We start from the raw sequence: 18,691 nt of genomic DNA on the forward strand, positions 1-18,691 counted from the left end.
CTAACATGGCTGTAGGCAGGAACCATGATCAATGGAGAGATGCTTGAGTGTCTGCACAGTATGACATCTGGCTTTCCTTAGAGGTTAGTGAAACAAGAAAGAGAACGAAAAGGAAGATAGAATAACTTATAACCTAGTCTTAGCAATCACATATTGTCACTTCTTCTGCCATATCTTATTTATAAGAAGCAAGTCACTAAAACTTCTGCTCACACTCCCAAGCAGGGGAAATCATGCTTCAGTTTTTGAGGAAGGAATGTTAAAGAATTTGCAGACGTATTTTACAGCTTGCCTGTGGATTATTCACTTTTATTCACACTATTGAATCAAGTACTTTCCTTACTTTAGAATCAGATGATGTGCTGTTTAAGAAACCAGCAGGACAGAAAATAAAATTCTTTAAATACCAGACAGGATAGTATTTTGACTATTCATTCCTAACAGGATATACCCTAAGAATAAAAAGAATTACCAAAAAAAAGTCATCAGTAGTTTCACTGTTGATACTATCTGCACTGTTGGTAGTAGTATTTTAAGTATATTATATGATAAAGAACTAATGTATTAAGAAAACTGCCTAACATAAGAAAAAATGATAAAAGTATAAAAAACGAAGTATAAATCTATACTATTTAAATATTATATGACTCATGACTTCTTTTTCTTTCTAAAAATAGGTATTCTGCTGAAAATGCTTAAAAGCAATGATAGCCAATAGCAATGATCATACCTAGCACAGAGCCTGTGGTTTCCAAGTAAATTTTCCATTAAAATATGACCATTTACAGAAAATACGGGGCAAAAAAAACTAATCAATACCACAATGATAAAACTGGCCAAATCCAGAATTGGGAAGTTCCATAGGACAAATAATGCAGTGTAAACTGAAGATTTCTGAAGAAGCCACATCTACATTCTAGATCCTGTAAACTGACCTTAGCTGACTAGCAGATGGAATGCTGCACATAAAGAGCCAAAATTATCTTGGGCTACTATTAGTCCCTTTTATTAGCCATTTATTACCAACTTCTTAACTGACCCATCATCCTTATGATTACTAGATAGAACTTTTGGAAGCCAGGCATGTTGGCAAAACCTGTAATCCCAGCATTCTGAGAGGCTGAAGTGGGTGAGTTACAAGTTCAGCCTAGGCTGGAAAATTTAGCAACTTAGTGAGACTCTGTCTCAATAAAAGGAGGGGTGGGCCTGAGGCCCTGAGTTCAATTCCTAATACCCTAAAAACAAACAGCCTCTTAGTACATAGGCTGACAAACCTCTGGACTCCACTAACCCTAAAGCTAAGATTGTATAAAAAGGAAAACACCTGAGTGAGATTTCCTCACCTGTTGGTAGGTGGGCTACTTGTTAATACCATCTACAGTACTTTCTTTTGTTGTGTAATTATAAAAGCTCATGTAAGTGTAAGTGCTTCCCAGATAATGCATGTCATTTAGGAGAACTTATAATTCAGGGTAACTTGAATCTGTGTTTCGAGCCCAATAAGGTTTGGTTCAGAATAAACTATTTTCCTGTTTCTTTTTTAGTATATGTGCTGCCGAAGCGAGCACTTTCCTGTTTCTTTTAAGGCAGAGTTGTTATTTTATGTCAGTAGCAGTTTCCTCAACAAATAGTAGACGTGAAAACAATCCTATATAAAACATAGGAAGGAATGTTTTAGATTAAAATATCCTTAAGAGACATAATGAACACATGTAATGCATGAACATCAGATCATAATTCAAACAAACCCTTGCTATAAAACACTGGGAATTTTGCATATGGTATTAAGAAACTTAATTTTTATTAGGTTAGATGATCCTGTGGGTATGAAAAACCTTTATCTCTTAGAGATGCAAGCTTGAGTATTTATGGGTAAATGGTATGATATCTGAGATTTCTTAAAAATCCTCCAACAACATGGGCTGGGGATGTAGTTCAGGGGCACCCTGCTTGCCTGGCAGGCTCATCGTCCTGAGTTCAATCCCAGGCACCGCAAAAAAACCAAAACAAAACAAACAAAAACAAACAAAAAAACCCTCCAACAACAAAATGGTCTGTTTTTCAACCTAAAGAGGTATTTTTCCACATTTTACAGCATTGAGAGGATTTTAATCAGTCTCTGTCCAAGGGCTTACTCCAGACGTACACAGAATAAGTAATCATCATTGTAAGGGATATGTTTTCAATATACGTGAATCCCCAAGAACACTGCCAACAAACCTCCAATTGAACATCTTATACACACACACCACAGGATACTTCATTGAATAAAAGCTCTGTTAAAAGCCCGATAGCTTATATCAATGCCATTTCTTTCACCCAGTAACGACATAAGCCTAATAAAAGGAACAAAGGTTAAATCTGGCATGACTTGTTCTTAGTGATGCATATAGCTTCTCAAAGATCACTACATTCTTCCCTGTATCTCCCAACCACACACTTACTACAATAATTTGTTGCAGATTATTTTAAGGAATCACATTGAGCTGATCATCTGTAGTTTCCCAAAATTTCTACTTTTTAAAAATTGTACTTATTTTTAAGTTTTATTAAAATATAATTCATAGCCCACACAATCCATCTATTTAAAGAATATAATTCAATGTTTTATAGTATATTAAGAGGGTGGTACAACTACCACCTCAACCTAATTTTGGAATATTTTCATTCTTCCCTTAAAGAAATCCTTTAACTACTAGCTGTCACCCTTCATTCTCTACCTTCTACCTCCCATCCCTAATCTGTCTCTGTAGATCTCTCATACATTGTCTCAGTTACTTTTCATGTTGCTGAGAAACTACCCAACACCCAAAGTTAAACAAAGAAAGGTCTATTTCAGCTCACAGTTTATAGAGGTTTCAATCCATAGTCGGCTGGCTCCAAGGCAGGGTGGCATGGCAGACAGGCAGTGCAGTGGAGAAATAGTTCATAGTAGGGCAGACAGAAGGAAGAAAGCCTGCCTTCCATTTTTCCCTTTACATTCCAGCTAGGACACAAGCCAATTTGCTGGTGCCACCCACATTCAAGGTGGGCCTTCCATTATCCACACCCAGAACGATGCTGAACAATCAGTGTGCTGATTTGGTTATCACATACCTTTAATCTATATTAACACAACCTCAATCCATACCCACACATCTTAGCTCCAGGTATTGTAGATAGGTAAGTTAATTAAATATCTTGTAGGCAGTTAGACAGGGCCACCCTCACATAGGCAACACAGAGGTCTGTCCAACTTGGAGAACAATCAAGGAGCCACTATAGAGATCAACTGAGGCACATTCACTGGTTAGCATTATAAAAAAAGGTTACCATTATAAAGAGATACTTCCCCTATAGATGAATAGCAGTGATTGATAATCTAAATGGGGAAATTCCTTGTATGACTTGTTTTCCCATTTGACCCCCATTTAATCAATATTGTCTGGGTGAGAAGCAGCTAGGTTCGCAGGCTGAGAGGCCACTGGCCTTCTGGAGCTCCACTCCATCTGGCTCACCACACCCATGCCCACCTGCTACTAGCCAGATAGTGAGGACTCTTGGCATGCACATGGGCAAGCAGGGGCGCTTGCAACCCCCCGCACCCCTCCCCCCTCTGGCCTGGCTGTGCCCCTACCTGGTTCCACACCACAGAGCCACAGGGGGACATAAAGGCCATTGTCCTGAGCTGCAGACGTGAACAACAGATAGAGGCCCTCTCATAGGCTACTTGATGAAAACTGAAGCCCACTGGAAAAGTGAAGAGAATCTCTGCAATAAAGGCACACCAGACCACCGTAGTGGGTAAGTTGGAGGGAACATCACCTCCCACCAGAACCTGGACTATCTTCAGGGGGAGGGCAGCTGGAACATGCACTAGAGCCTTGCAGCGTTCAACCCTGCAGAAGGACAGGGAACTCAACTTGGGACTTGCAACCAGAAATCTGCCTGAATCTCACGGGTCTGTGACTGGCTTGCTGAGACTCACTGACTTATATCTGCACACTGCTGCCCACATAGTCTATTGTGACAGTAGAGACATACCCTGCAGGAGGCCCTTCATTTTTATCTTTTGTTATTTTCACAATTATTATTAGTATTTTTTTGCTCTTATTTCTAATTTTTTTGTACTCATCCAATTTTTATTTTTCTCTTTCTTTTCTTTTTTCTATCTCTCTCTCTCACTCATTCCCTTTCTGACACACATTGTTATTCATCTCCCTTTGTGTTCCTGCTCTGGCCCTAATTCATATTTCCTCTTTATTTTTCTTTCTCTCACCTGTATCCTCAGGCCTCAATGCTAAATTTCCCCTAGCCTTCTACCCACCTATCCCTCCTTCCCCAACTCCTTCTAACTCCCCATCCCAAAGGGTAAAGTTGCTATATTGAAGAGTTTGTTCACTATGAACATATGTTGGGTTGGTCCTCGATTTTGATTTAATTCACACAGTGAAAGGTGATAGATTAATAACTACCACAAATTGTCATTTTCTAAGATGTACTTGATGCTATGGTGTTGCTGATTCTATCACATGGGCTAAGGTGTTGTGATTGAGCTAATCACTTGCCCTTCCTGGTATAATGAAAATGAGATAGCTTTAGAGTCTTTAGAGACTCAAAACCTAAAGACCAGATATATCTGGAAGACACTTCTGAGAAGCAATCATTCCATAAGGATTTTAAATACAAGCAACAAAGACACTTACAATAAGCAACTTCAGAGTATCAACCTAGGAATTAAACCAAGGACAATACCAAAAACAAAACTGACAAGACATTTAAGCAAGGCACAAACTCAGATTTCCACCCCACAAAAGGCAAATGCTGGGGGAAACGAGGTGGAAAAGTCTGATAGTCAACCACCTCGACACCCTGAACTGATAGCACAGAAAGTAACAAAACAGATGAATGAGGCTCTAGAAAAATTCAAAGGAGAAATAATCTCCCAGATAACTACAGAAATGGTGAGCAGAATGAAAGACATGATTTAGAGGCTCTAGAATAGAAACAGATCAAAAAATAGATGAACTCAGAAACATGCTGGAAGCCATGAATGCCCAGCATGAGAAAGAAATGGAAACCATGATTGCCCAGCATAAGAAAGAAATGGAATCCATGAAACAGATTCCAACAGATATTCAGGAGATTAAAAACTCCACTGAAAGTATGCACAGCAGATTAAGGGGATGTGAATACAGAAAATCAGATATAGAAAACAGGATTGCAGTTAACGACCATGAAAACAGAGATTTCTTAAAAATAGTAAGGGAGCACAAGAAAACAATCCAGCACCTGCTAGATGATGCAAAGAATAACATAAAACTGATAAGAGTCCACAAAAAAACAGGAGAAAGTACAACTGACATAAAAAAAAACTGTTCACAGAAGTAATAGTGGAAAACTTCCCAGACAGAGGTAGAGAATTGGACATACAGATAAGTGAGGCATATAGAGCTCCAAGTAGCCACAATAAAAAAAAAAACTATGCCTAGACATATAATAGTCAAGATTCCAGAAACACAACAGAAGAACAAAATCCTACAAGCAGTTAGAGAAAAGAAACTAATCACCTACAAAGGAAAGCCCATCAGAATCACAGTAGACTTCTCAACATGAACCATCAAGTCAAGGAGAGCCTGGAGTGAAATATTTCAAGCCCTAAAAGAAAATAACTTCCAACCCATACTGGTGTATCCCATAGAACCATCTTTCAAAATCGATGGGAAAATTAGATACTTCCACGACAAAGAACACAGGAGAAATTTCATGAACACCAAATCAGCACTCCAAACAATTCTAAACAATATCCTAGAAAAAGACAATGAAGGTCACAACTCCATGAGGCCCAAAAGAGGGAAGCCATGAGGCAAGATAAGAAACTAAAGGGAAAGGGGGGAAAATAAGAAATAAAAGAGCCAACAAAAGGAAAACATCATGACAAGGATGAGTCTATATCTATCAATTATAACCATCAATGTTACTGGCCTCAATTCACCAATCAAAAGGAATAGACTGGCAGAAACGATTAAGAAGCAAAATCCAACAATATGCTATATACAAGAAACACACCTAACTCAAAAAGAAACTCACAGACTGAAAGTAAAAGGATGGAAAACAGTTCTCCATGCGACAGGAACCCAGAAAAAAGCAGGAGTAGCAATCTTATTTGCAGACTGAGTAGATTTCAAAGGAAAACTAATTAAGAGAGACAAAGATGGTCACTACATCCTTGTGAAGGGAACAATCCAAGAGGAAGAGATGACAGTCATAAATATATATGCACCAAATACGAATGCCCTCAACTATACAAAACAAATATTAATGGACATGAAAAACCAAATAAGTACTAATACAATTGTAGTGGGGGACCTCAATACCCTACTATCATACAAAATTCTAGAACTAAACCAATCTATTGAACAAATGGACTTAACAGATGTTTATAGAGTGTTCCACCCCACAAAATGAGAATACACATTCTTTTCAGCTGCACACAGGTCACTCTTCAAAACAGACCACATGCTAGCTCATAGGACATCTCTAGGTAAAAGTAAAAGAAATGAAGTTACCCCCTGTATATTATCAGACCATAATGCAATAAAATTGGAGATCAATAACATAAGAAACTCCAAAACCCACACAAACAAATGGAAATTGAGAACACCCTCCTGAACACCCAATGGGTCACAGAGGAAATTAAAGAAGAAATTAGACAGTTTCTACAAGTAAATGATAATGCCAGTACAACATATAGGAATCTATGGGGCACAATGAAAGTAGTTCTATGTGGGAAATTCACAACAGTGAATGCCCATATTAGGAAAACAGAGAGAACTGAAATAAATAACCTAATGCAGAACTTCAGGCTCCTAGAAAAAGAAGAGCATAACAAACCCAAAACTCATACAAGAGAGGAAATTATAAACATCAGTGAAGAAATCAATGCAGTGGAGACGAAGAGAATGATACAAAATATCAATGAATCAAAGAGTTGGTTTTTCGAAAGAATAAATAAAATCAATAAACCCTTAGCCAATCTTATCAAAAAAAAAAAGGAAAAAAAGGCTCAAATCCATTCAATTAGGAATGAAAAAGGTGAAGTCACAATATATTCAGCAGAAATCCAGAGGATCATCAATACCTACTTCAAGAACCTGTATTCTAATAAAGTGGAAAACACAGAAGAAATGGACAGATTCCTAGATACATATGAATTGCCAAAGTTAAATGAAGAAGATATAGAAACTCTAAACACCCCAATTACAATGAGTGAAATTGAAAATGTAAGAAAAAATTTACAAGCAAAGAAAAGCCCAGGTCCTGATGGCTTCACTGCTGAATTCTACAAGACATTTAAAGAAGAACTATCTTCATTACTCTTTAAACTCATCAAGGAAACTGAAGGAAAGCAACAGTTCGAAATTCATTCCTAGAAACAAGTGTTACTTTGCTTCCAAAACCAAAGAAAGACCCAACCCAAAAAGAGAACTACAAGCCAATCTCCGTAATGAACACAGATGCAAAAATCCTCAGCAAGATACTGACAAACAGAATACAAAGGATCATCAAGATCATACACCCTGACCAAGTCAGATTTATCCCAGGGATGCAAGGATGGTTCAACATTCGTAAATCGATAAATGTAATACACTAAATTAACAGAGTCAAGGACAAAAACCATATGATCATCTCAATAGATGCAGAAAAAGCATTTGACAAAATCCAACACCAATTCATGATAAAAATCCTACATAAAATTGGAATAGAAGGTCTTTATCTCAACCTGATTAAGGCTATCTATAAAAAACCAACAGCCAACATCATACTAAATGGTCAAAAACTGAACTTACACACTAAAATCAGGAATAAGACAAGGATGCCCACTATCAGCACTCCTGTTCAATACAGTTCTGGAAACATTAGCCAGAGCAATTAGAAAAGTGAAAGAAATAAAAGGAATAAAGATAGAAAAGGAAGAAATTAAACTGTCATTATTTGCTAACAAGATGATACTTTACATAGAAGACTTCTAGACTTAGCTGACAGATTCAGTAGAGTAGCTGGATACAAGGTCAACACTCAAAAAACAATAGCCTTCTTATACACAAATAGACTCAAACTGAGAGAGAAATTAGGGAAACAATTCCTTTTACAATAGCATCCAAAAAAATGAAATATCTAGGAATCAATCTAATGAAGGAAGCAAAAGACCTCTACACTGAAAACTACAGCACTCTGAACAAAGTTTGAAGAGGACATAAGAAAATGGAAAGCCATTCCTTGTTTCTGGGTAGGAAGAACCAATATAGTGAAAATGGCCATACTTCCAAAACTGCTATATAGATTCAATACAATCCCGATTGAAATCCCAACAGTATATTTCACAGAACTAGAGAAAACAATCCAAAAATTCATCTGGAACCAGAAGAGACCTAGAACAGCTAAAGCAATTCTAGGCAACAGAGACATACATGGCTGAGGGCATCACAATCCCCAACTTGAAAATATACTACAAAGCTACTGTGATAAAAACAGCATTGTGCTGGCAAAAAAACAGACCTGAGGATCAGTCAAATAGATTAGAAGATGCAGAAACAACTCCAGACATACCCAGCCACCTCATCTTTGACAAAGGAGCCAACCACCCTCATTGGAGGAAAGATAGCCTATTTAATAAATGGTGTTGGAAAAACTGGATTTCAACCTGCCAAAGATTAAAACTAGACCCATATCTATCACCATGCACTAAACTAAGATTGCAGTGGATTAAAGATCTACATATTAAAACAGAAACACTAAACTTACTGGAAGATAGGTAGAACTGTTTTTTTTTTTTGATACTGGGGATCGAACTCAGGACCTTATGTTTGTGAGGCTGGTGGCAGAAACACTGAGCTAAATCCCTGGCCTAAGACTTTACTCTTTTTTTTTTTTTTTTTTTTTGGTACCACTGATCGAACTCAGGTCCTTGCGCTTTCAAGGCAGGCAGCGGAGCCACTGAGCTAAATCCCCGGCTCGGTAGAACTCTTGAAGACATTGGCATAGGAAAAGACTATGAAGAAATCCTCAGTAACACGGGAACTAGCACAATAAGATTCAACAACTGGGATCTCATCTTATTAAAAAGCTTCTGCATTGCAAGAGAAACTACAAACACAGCTAAGAGACAACATACAATCTGGGAAAAAACTTTTAGCAGCTGTACCTCAGACAAAGGACTACTATCTAGAATATACAAAGAACTGGAAAAAATCAGATCCCCCAAATTCAAAGACCCAGTTCAAAAATGGGCATCTGAAATGAACAGACATTTCTCAGACAAAGAAGTAGAAGCACCGAATAAATATATGAAAAAATGTTCAACATCACTGGTCATTCGAGAGATGCAAATGAAAACAATTCTGGGATTCCACCTCACTCCAGAAAGAATGCCTGCTATTATGAAATCAACCAATAACAAATGCTGGTGGGTATGTGGGGAAAGAGGAACACTGCTCCACAGCTGGTGGGAGTGTCGACTGTTGCAACCACTGTGGAAATCAGTATGGAGATACCTCAAAAAACTAGGGCTAGAGGTCCCATTTGACCCAGATATTTCCCAGCTGGGTATCTTCCCAAAAGAATTAAAGGAATCATACCACAGTGATATATGTGCACCCATGTTTATAGCGGCACAGTTTATAATAGCTAAAACTTGGAAACAGCCCAAGTGCCCATCAACTGGAAACTGGATAAAGAAGATGTGGGGTTTTTTTTTTATAAAATGGAGTACTACTCAGCCATAAAGAACAAGAAACTAGAGACATTTATAGTTAAATAGATCTATATTGAGGCCATACTCTTAAGTGAAATAAATAGGACACACATGTGTAAATACCGAATAGTTTCTCTGGTATGAGAAACTGAAAGTGTAAATAAGGATTAAAATAATTAAAACGAATAATTGATAATTTGAAATAGCAAGAAAAGGTCCAAAGGGGTAGGGGACGTGGGCAAGGAAGGCGAAAGGAAAGAAGGGAAAGGAAAAATTGTGAGAAAGAAAAAAACGGAAACAAAGTCTATGTAAATAGTGAAGGGTGGAGGTAGCAAAGGGCGCACGGGTAATGTGGAAAAAATAAGAACCAAGATACATCATGTGCAGGTACAAGCACACAATGATAAATGTAAGTGTATTGTATACCTAAAATGTACCAATAAAAGAATTTAAGAAAAAAAATATTACCTGGGTCACTGTACTGGTACTGTTCTTGGGTGATCATGGTTTTGTTCTACCTCATACCCACCTTGAAATTTCCCTCTGCGTCTTATAGTTTTGTTCCACTTTGTACCCACCTCATCTCATGGCTTTATAAAATGCCTTGAAAACTGGGATGTGCAGGCAAGCCACTTTCAGGTCCCCCCTCTCTCTTAGAGAGAAGCTATCCTTCAATAAATTTTTCCTACACTTAACCTCCGTTGTTCCTAGAATTCATTTTTCAATTTTAGAGAAATTCATATTTCTCTCATGTTTTGGATATCTAGCAGATTTGGGAGTTACATCTATTCCCCCTATATCACAGGCACCTCCAAAAAGCCTCACCAATGAGCACATGAGGCTTCAGGGGGGCATCTAGATTCAAGCCGTAACAGCCATATTTCAAATAAATGGAATCAAATAATTTTGTGCAGAGGCTGGATACTTTCCCACTTTTTAGAAAATACAGTTATTTAGCTTTTAGTATTTCTTTCTCCACAAGCATAGTGAATTCTTATACAATAATATATCAGAGGGCCAGGGATTTAGCTCAGTGGTTCCGCTGCCTGCCTCACAAGCACAATGTCCTGAGTTCGATCCCTGATACCAAAAAAAAAAGTTCATATCTCAGAGGTCCTGTCAAGTAGCTGGAACATTCAAGGAAGCTCATACTCGCTAGGCCAGGATCAGACTCTCAGGGCTTCCCTGTCAGTATCCATAGTCCTAATAGCTAAGGCATCAGATCAATACCCAGGATCCAGACCATTTTTCTGACCATCTTAGCCTCAACTAAGAGACTCCCAAGATAGGTTGAGCTCTTCATTTGATGCTTCTATTATAGATAGATGAGCTAGGTAAAAATACTACAGGCAGTCAGATAGGGCTAAGTCCTCCATAGGCCAGGACAAAGGTGAAACACACCACAGTTGCACATTGGCTGAAAACCAGGCCTCCAGACAGAGACAAGATGACCAGACCCACATACTTCTTCAAAGAACTGGGCTTAGTGAAGTATAGACAGGCATTGACCACCCTGGGGGTGACCAGAGACCTCTGGACCCACCACCTCCTAGAAAAATCCTTGTTCTTTCCATTCACGTTGGCTACATGACTCGCTTCCCAACTGGACCACCACTACCTAAGTGACTATATTTATAACCTTCTTGGATGTTCATGGCTGTGGCCCACGTTGTACTCACATGGGTTTCACCCTATAAAACTTCTCCGTGAAGTGGGGTCCTTAGGCTAACCACTCGGGACCCCTCCTGCCCCTCAAGAGCTTTTCTATCAATAAATATCTTCCTGTTTTTAACCTCTGTTGTTCCTAGGACTCATTCTCCAATTTCTGAAAAACAAAAACTCGGCGTATCATAGAGTTAACAGGTTGAGAGATATAATGTTTCATATTTCCCGTGACATTATCACCATTCCTACTCCATCCTCCCAAATCACATCCTGTCCCCCTTTGACTCTGAAGGCTGTTTGCTAAGACAGTTTCAGAATGGGGTTTTATCCATCTCTCCTGGACCAGGTGAAGTTACTTGGTGGTTCTTCTCAGCTAAGCAGAAAGAGAAGCTAAAAAATACTGTGATCCACCCCCGCCACATCCACTGGGTTTCAGCTTTTAATTCTCCTTACTGTTGCCTAGTCATCCAGTCTAATGATTTTCTTTTCTCCCATCATTAGTCAAGATATGCCTTGGTGCCAGGAGTACATGAGGCATAGGGAGACTGGGGGTTGGCAAGGGAGAGGGAGACACACAAGCTGGACTCTGGTACAGGAGGCTTGTGTCTTCGATCCATTTTACTTTACTGAGGGAACCAGAGAAGGACATATATGAATAAATAGTAGACAGAGAGTAGATAGCAGTGTTAGCCTGTAAGGGAAAAACTGAGTAGAGTTACCAAGGAGAACAAAGAAGAAAAGAGAAAGAAAAGAAGAAAAAGTAAAGTGCTCAGGGTTACATTACCTAAAAGGAAAAAAGACTTGACTAAAATAGGGCAGCCCTGGCAAGTGAGGGAGCAGATGACAACAAGGACAGGAAAGAAGTGCTTTGACACGTGGTTTCTTTGATGGAGGTTAGATCTTAAAAGAGGGAAAAGGACAGAGAGTCTGTCTCACATCACTCGTCTGATTCTGCACTCTTCTGGCCATTAAATTGGGTCCCAGGAGGAATCTCTTCCTGCAGCCCTCTATAAAATGTATCTCTGCCTACCACAAAACAATACATTATCAAAATAAGCAGAACTGTCAAAACTCTCCTAAAGTACTTTCCATATTACAAAGAAATATGCCCTGTCCATGCCCAAGGCTCCCAGAAGTCTTCCTCACCTGTACCAATGTTATGTATTTCTTCTGAACAGAACTCCTGAGCTCAGCTGATTAACCTCCTTTTCCACCCTAGTTTGAACAGACAAGCAATTTCTAATATATGAAATAAACAATAAGATTTCTTTAGAAACTGGGGGAATGCCTGCCTAGCAAGTACATGGATCCCCAGTACCCCAAGAGGGGAGAGAAGGGGAGCAGAGCACAGCAGAGGAAAAGAGATGGAAGAGGAGGGGAGTCTTTAGCAAGTGCCTCAGTTTTGCAATGTAGTGCCTGGACAAGAAAAAATATGCAGGAAGCTCAGAGCATATATGGTTTCTGAGATAAATCATGTATACTGGAATTCATCATCTTATTTCATGATATAATTTATTTTATAGTTATATGGAATAGTCGTATTTTAACCAGGCATACAGCTATGCTGATATGTACTTCATGATGACTAATGCTGATTTTGAAAATGACACTAAACTCCAGGAGGCTATAAACCTATTCGACCAGACATCATTGTGTAACACTCTACATAAGGGGGAAATATTCTTCGAAAGCCTATAAAGCACCATATGAAGAGTATTAAAGGACAAGTTGAAAAATATATTTAAACAAAGATACTCTGTAGAGTTAATAAAAATAATACATAGAATAGCATGTACAAGCCAGGCACTGTGGTATGTACATGTGCCCCAGCTACTTGGGAGGGTGAAGCAGGGGTATTTCTTGAGCCTAGGAGTTCAAGACCAACCTGGGTAACATAGCAAGACCCCACCTCAAAAAAAAGCAAGTTAACAAAGAAAATATAAAAGCATCTACCATATTAGGCGCAGCATGACAAAGCTATCACCCTGTAAATTTTGTTTTAAATTCTGAGTATTCATTACCAGAATGAACTGAAACTGAAACTCCTATATATTTTTCTATTGTGTAGTCCTAGTATTATCCAATATTTACAGAATATAGGATTTTTCCTGCAAACAAAAGCATTATAATACCTTATGATGTCCATTTACAACAGCATCATGTAAGGGAGTGATCTGGTACATTCCTTTGATATTTACATCTGCTCCCCCTTTTAATAGTTCATTTGCTGTCCGATAAAATCCTCCAACACTAGCTTCATGAAGTGCTGTCCAACCTATACAAAAAAGTAAATCATATTTGTTTATATTTGGCATCTTAACACTGTTTTGTACTTACCCTTTAAAAAACTTTAATTCTAGAAGGTTTCTTTAAAAATATTTTGATTATATAAAAATATAAAAAGTATATTTACATATCATATATAATATTACCATGAATGCACTCTGTATAATTTGGTAGATTCAATAAATCTGAGGGACAAATCAAATTCTTTTTTTTTTTTTTGGGGGGGACTGGGGATCGAACTTAGGACCTTGCACTTGCCAGGCAGGTACTGTGGTGCTGAGCTAAATCCCCACCCTAACAAATCAAATTCTTAACCCTAATCTCCATTATAAAAACTATGAAAACAAGTCAAATATTTAAAGTGCTCCTGACTGCCATATAAAAAGCTGTATAGGTCAATTTTTAGCTAATAAAGTATACTGGCTGCAGGCTACTTTTCTGCAGAGAAAAAGGGAAAGGCTTTATTTCTACTTCATTGTACTTCCATTAAAGTAACTGAGGTAGAAAGACTACATTATGAGTCAGTTCAAATGTATATTATTTTTATTTCTCCTTATTTGTAAATATATTTATATAGTTCAACTAAAAACCATAAATTGCTCCAAGAAAATCTTTCGTCCTTATATAAAATATCCTTTGCTTTGTTACCCACAGATGATATAAGGTACAGATAATTGTTAAATTCTAATAAATAATATGATAGATATGAGAACCTAAAAAAGTATATTTCAGTTGGTCTTTTCACAACCTTCTTCTAGGTTTCTTGATCTTAGCACTGACATGTTAGACTGCATGACATTTGCTGTTCTGAGCATCATAGAATGTTCAGCAGCATCCCTGGCCTCAATGCAATATATATATCCAAATGTTCCCTGGAGGGCAAAATCAATCTAGATGAAAATCACTACCATAAAACAATACTGAAGGAGTTTCTGCTACAAGATTGTTTATAAAGTCTTAAAGAAGAAATGAAAACCACCAAAATGATAAATATATAGTTAGTAGAGGTTTATTTTCCCTATACAGTTCCTTTAAATGCATATGGCTATTCACGAAAGAAATTGTAACATTATGCTTTGGTATTTATACCATATAGAGGTCCCATACATATAATAGTTAATGGCATAAAGGATAAGATGGAATCAATGTTCTTCATTTTATAATGAAGTTATTATAATATTAATTCTAAGAAGGCTGAAATATTAGAGGTATATATATAATCCTTACAAAAACCAGAGGGAAAAGGCAAAGACAAAATAAACATATATGATACAATTAGTAAAATGGCAGTCTTAAATCCAACCTTTTATATTAAATGTAAATTGACTAATTTTCAATTAAAAGGAAGAGTGGCAGAATGAATAAAAAAAGCAAAACTGTTAATGAGAAGAAACGTTTTAAATATAAAGACAGGTGGAAAATAAGAGGATGAAAAGAGTTAACAAGCTATAAACACAAGATGGCTAGGATATCTGTATTTATATCATTGCAGACTTCAAGACAAAAATGTACTTACTAGCAATAAAGAGAGACATTTCACAATGATGAAAAGAATCATTTTATCACAAAATTTGACAAAAGAAAAATTGGCAAATGATGGGTTTGGGATATAGCTCAGTACTGGAGTGCTTGCAAGGCCCTAGGTTTGATCCTCAGCAAATGCACATGCACCCACATGTGCACGTGCACACACACACACACATACTCATGCTCTGAATGAACATGTATCAAAAGAAGGCAGACAAATGGCTAAGAGGCAGGTGAAAAATGTTCAGCCATCATTAATCATCTGGGAAATACAAGTCAAAAATTACCACGTGATATAATCTCACTCCAGTCATAATGGACAATCAAAAAGGACAAAAATAACAAATTCTCTCAAGGATGTGGAGAAAGGAGAACTATTATATATTACTGGTAGGGATGTAAATTAGTATAACCATTATGGAGAACAAATGGAAGTTCCTCAAAAAAATGAAAAGCACAACTAATATATGATCCAGCTATCCAACCACTGGGTATATGTCCAAAGGAAACAAAATCAGCACATCAAAGAGATAGCTACACTCCCATGTTTACTGTAGCATATTCATAACAGCCAACATATAGAATCAACCAAAGTGGCCATCAATGAACGGATACAGAAAATGTGCAAGAATATACATACATATATATGTATTATATTTCTAATAATAGAATATAATTCATCCACAATAAAAAGAATGAAGTCCTGTCATTTGAGAAAACATGGATGAATCCAGAGGACATTATGTTAAGTTAAATAAGCCAGGCACAGAAAGACAAGTACCACATGATCTCACTTATGTGAATCAAAAAAGGTTTATAACACAGAAGTAGAGGATAGAATGATGATTACCAGGGGCTGAGGTGTTTAGTAGAGAGGGATGTGGTGATGTCGGTCAAAGAATACAAAATTTCAGTATGACAGTCTAAGTTCAAGGGGTCTACATGGTGACTATAGGTAATAATGTACTCTTGAATAAAGAGAGTATAAAGAGTTCTCACCACAAAAAATGATAAGTATGTGAGGTATGACATATATTAATTAGCTACAATTACTCATTCCACAATGTATGTATATTTTAAAACACTGCATTCTTTTTTTCAGTTATAACCACCAATGTTTTTTTAAACATTGCATTCTACAAAATAAGTACATATAATGTGATCTGTCAAAGTAAGAAATAAAATTTTTAAATTTTTTAAAGATGCAGGATTACAATATTGATACATAGGGGCCGGGGATTTAGCTCACTGGTTCCGCCACCTGCTTTGCAAGCACAAGGTCTGGAGTTCGATTCCCGGTACCAAAAAAAATCCAAAGAAAACCAATATTGATATATGTCATAATGCAAGCAACTGTCAATACTCACAAAAGTATGAACTACACTATCTTTTATAACACATGGTCCACAAAAATTTTACTCCCCATTTTTTGTTACCTGGTTCTTGCTTTGGTATTGGCTTAAACTTATCAATGTCATGTACTGTGTCAATTCTTGTTCTTTCAGTCCTAACATGTTATAAGTGTAAAAAACAGAATTCTGTATAAAACAAAGCTCAGCATACTAGTCTGAGGGGGGTTTAGTAAAGAGGCTTTATGAGATCCATTTTGAGTATTTAGAGTTTTGTTCTAGCCAATTTCCTGGTTGTCACCTCTGTTTTTGGATAAGTAAAGAATTACTCAAAAAACCTTTAATCAGAAGGAAAAATATTAATTGGGTGCTGTGGGACACAACTATAGTCTCAGCTGCTCAGGAGAGTGAACCAGGGAGCTTAAGCCCAGAAGTCTGAGATCAGCCTAGGCAACACAGATCTATGTCAAAAAAAGCAAAGATATTATAAAAAGTAAGTAAGTATCTATAAAATACAAATGGTACCTATGAAAAGGTAGTGAGTTTGTTATTACTATATTTTGTCCATTTCTTACAAGGTATTTAGCTTTTCTGGAAGGGAGGTGTATAGTAAAAATATGTTTAACCCTTTTCAGTAGAAATTCTTAATCTTGTTGTTGATAAAGCATCTGGCACATAGGAAACAATACAAAAAAGCTCACTATATCGAGCTGATATGTTACATGAAAGTTTTATACCTCTTATCAGTAGTTTAAGTTTCAAGAGCATAAAAATCAACTAGGTAAACTTGTTAAAATACAGATTTCCACATTTTAATCTATAGATTTTGATTGACTGTATGTTCATATATGTTCACACATATACAGGTGTATGTGGAGGTGAAACAATGGTTGCATTTTATACAAACTCTGTAGGTAATTCTGATGAAAATGGTTTGCAGATGTTTCTGTGGAAGACTGCCTTCTGTAACTGTGAAGGAGGAAGTAGCTAGAAATAAGAAAAAATAGGTAAGATCCAAAATGAGAAGAAAAAGTAAAGACTAAGAAAGTTCAAAAAGCCTGGGAAATAAGAATAGAGAATTCATGAAGGTCACAGAAGTACCTAAAACACTGAGAAAATTGGCTAAAGACAAGCAAGGAATGGCTACGGAGGATATAAAACTAGCACAGAAAAACAGAAGCTAATGAAAAGAAGTACTTTGAGATGACTAGGAAATCCATAATCAAAGCTGGCTGCATATAGAACAACTCCTGGACTCAATGAGCAGACAAAGAGTGCTAACAGAAAGAAATACAAAGTTCTTAAAATCAAAGGAGCAAATGCTCTGGTTACAAATAAGTATTCAAAGTGAGCATTGTAGGACGGTGGTGGTAGCCACATGTAGATTTAAAATAACATCCTGATAAGACCTTAATTATAGTGTAAAACACAGTCTTGTTAACACAGGTACTAGAAGAACACCCATAATCACTTGTTCAGGGACTGTGCTATACCAATTCTGCGCTATAGACTTTTTGCACTATTTTACAAAGTGAGAAAATCTAGAAATAAAAGAAAAAATGTCCAGGCTGGCTCAGTGAAGTGCAATGCATTTAAGTACTTTAGTATATTTAAGGAATTACTCCTCTTCTCCAGAACATGTGAGGTTCTTCCCACAAGGCAGACTATACCAGAGATACACCCTTAAAGAAAGACTGCTCTATTTCTGAGCTCCCTGTCCCACCATTTCTACCTCATACTCTATTCTCTCCATTTCCCTGGCCATTATTTTTGCTTATACAGTATAACCTCAGAGTTAAGTTCTCCCATTGTATCATGAATTTTCCCTTGTGTACCATCAGTTTCTTCCTCCACTTAAGGTTGAATTTCACAAATAATGACCATGTGATGCTATCCCCAGGAACCACCTTCCTTCCTGCAGCGTCTTATACATAGCCCATCTGGCATAATCTCTGAAGGAGAAATATAATGTTCTTCTCCTGCTGCCCACCACCCTCTTTATCTCTTCCCTGAGAGATAGATAATAGTAATGTTTGAAGAGCTTCTTAAGCAGGAAAATTATCCAAAAGCTTTTTGTCTGGAACTTACTTCAGGCCCACTGTGCCATACTTTCATAAGGGTGATTCAGCTA

At 37.2% G+C, this 18,691-nt stretch overlaps 1 protein-coding gene across 1 annotated transcript in view; it reads right to left on the minus strand.

The window, feature by feature from the left end:
• Ankrd31 (ankyrin repeat domain 31) overlaps positions 1-18,691 on the minus strand; it is a 257,731-nt gene that overhangs the window by 185,269 nt on the left and 53,771 nt on the right. The window contains exon 11 of the mRNA XM_021252381.2: positions 13,531-13,673. Within this exon, the coding sequence (XP_021108040.1) occupies positions 13,531-13,673 (143 nt within the window). The remainder of the gene's footprint in view (positions 1-13,530; positions 13,674-18,691) is intronic.

This window comes from Heterocephalus glaber, unplaced genomic scaffold, assembly GCF_053883595.1.
Source record: "Heterocephalus glaber isolate CG9 unplaced genomic scaffold, H.glaber_assembly_v1.0 deba00001788, whole genome shotgun sequence".
NCBI classification, from domain to species: Eukaryota; Metazoa; Chordata; class Mammalia; order Rodentia; family Bathyergidae; genus Heterocephalus; species Heterocephalus glaber.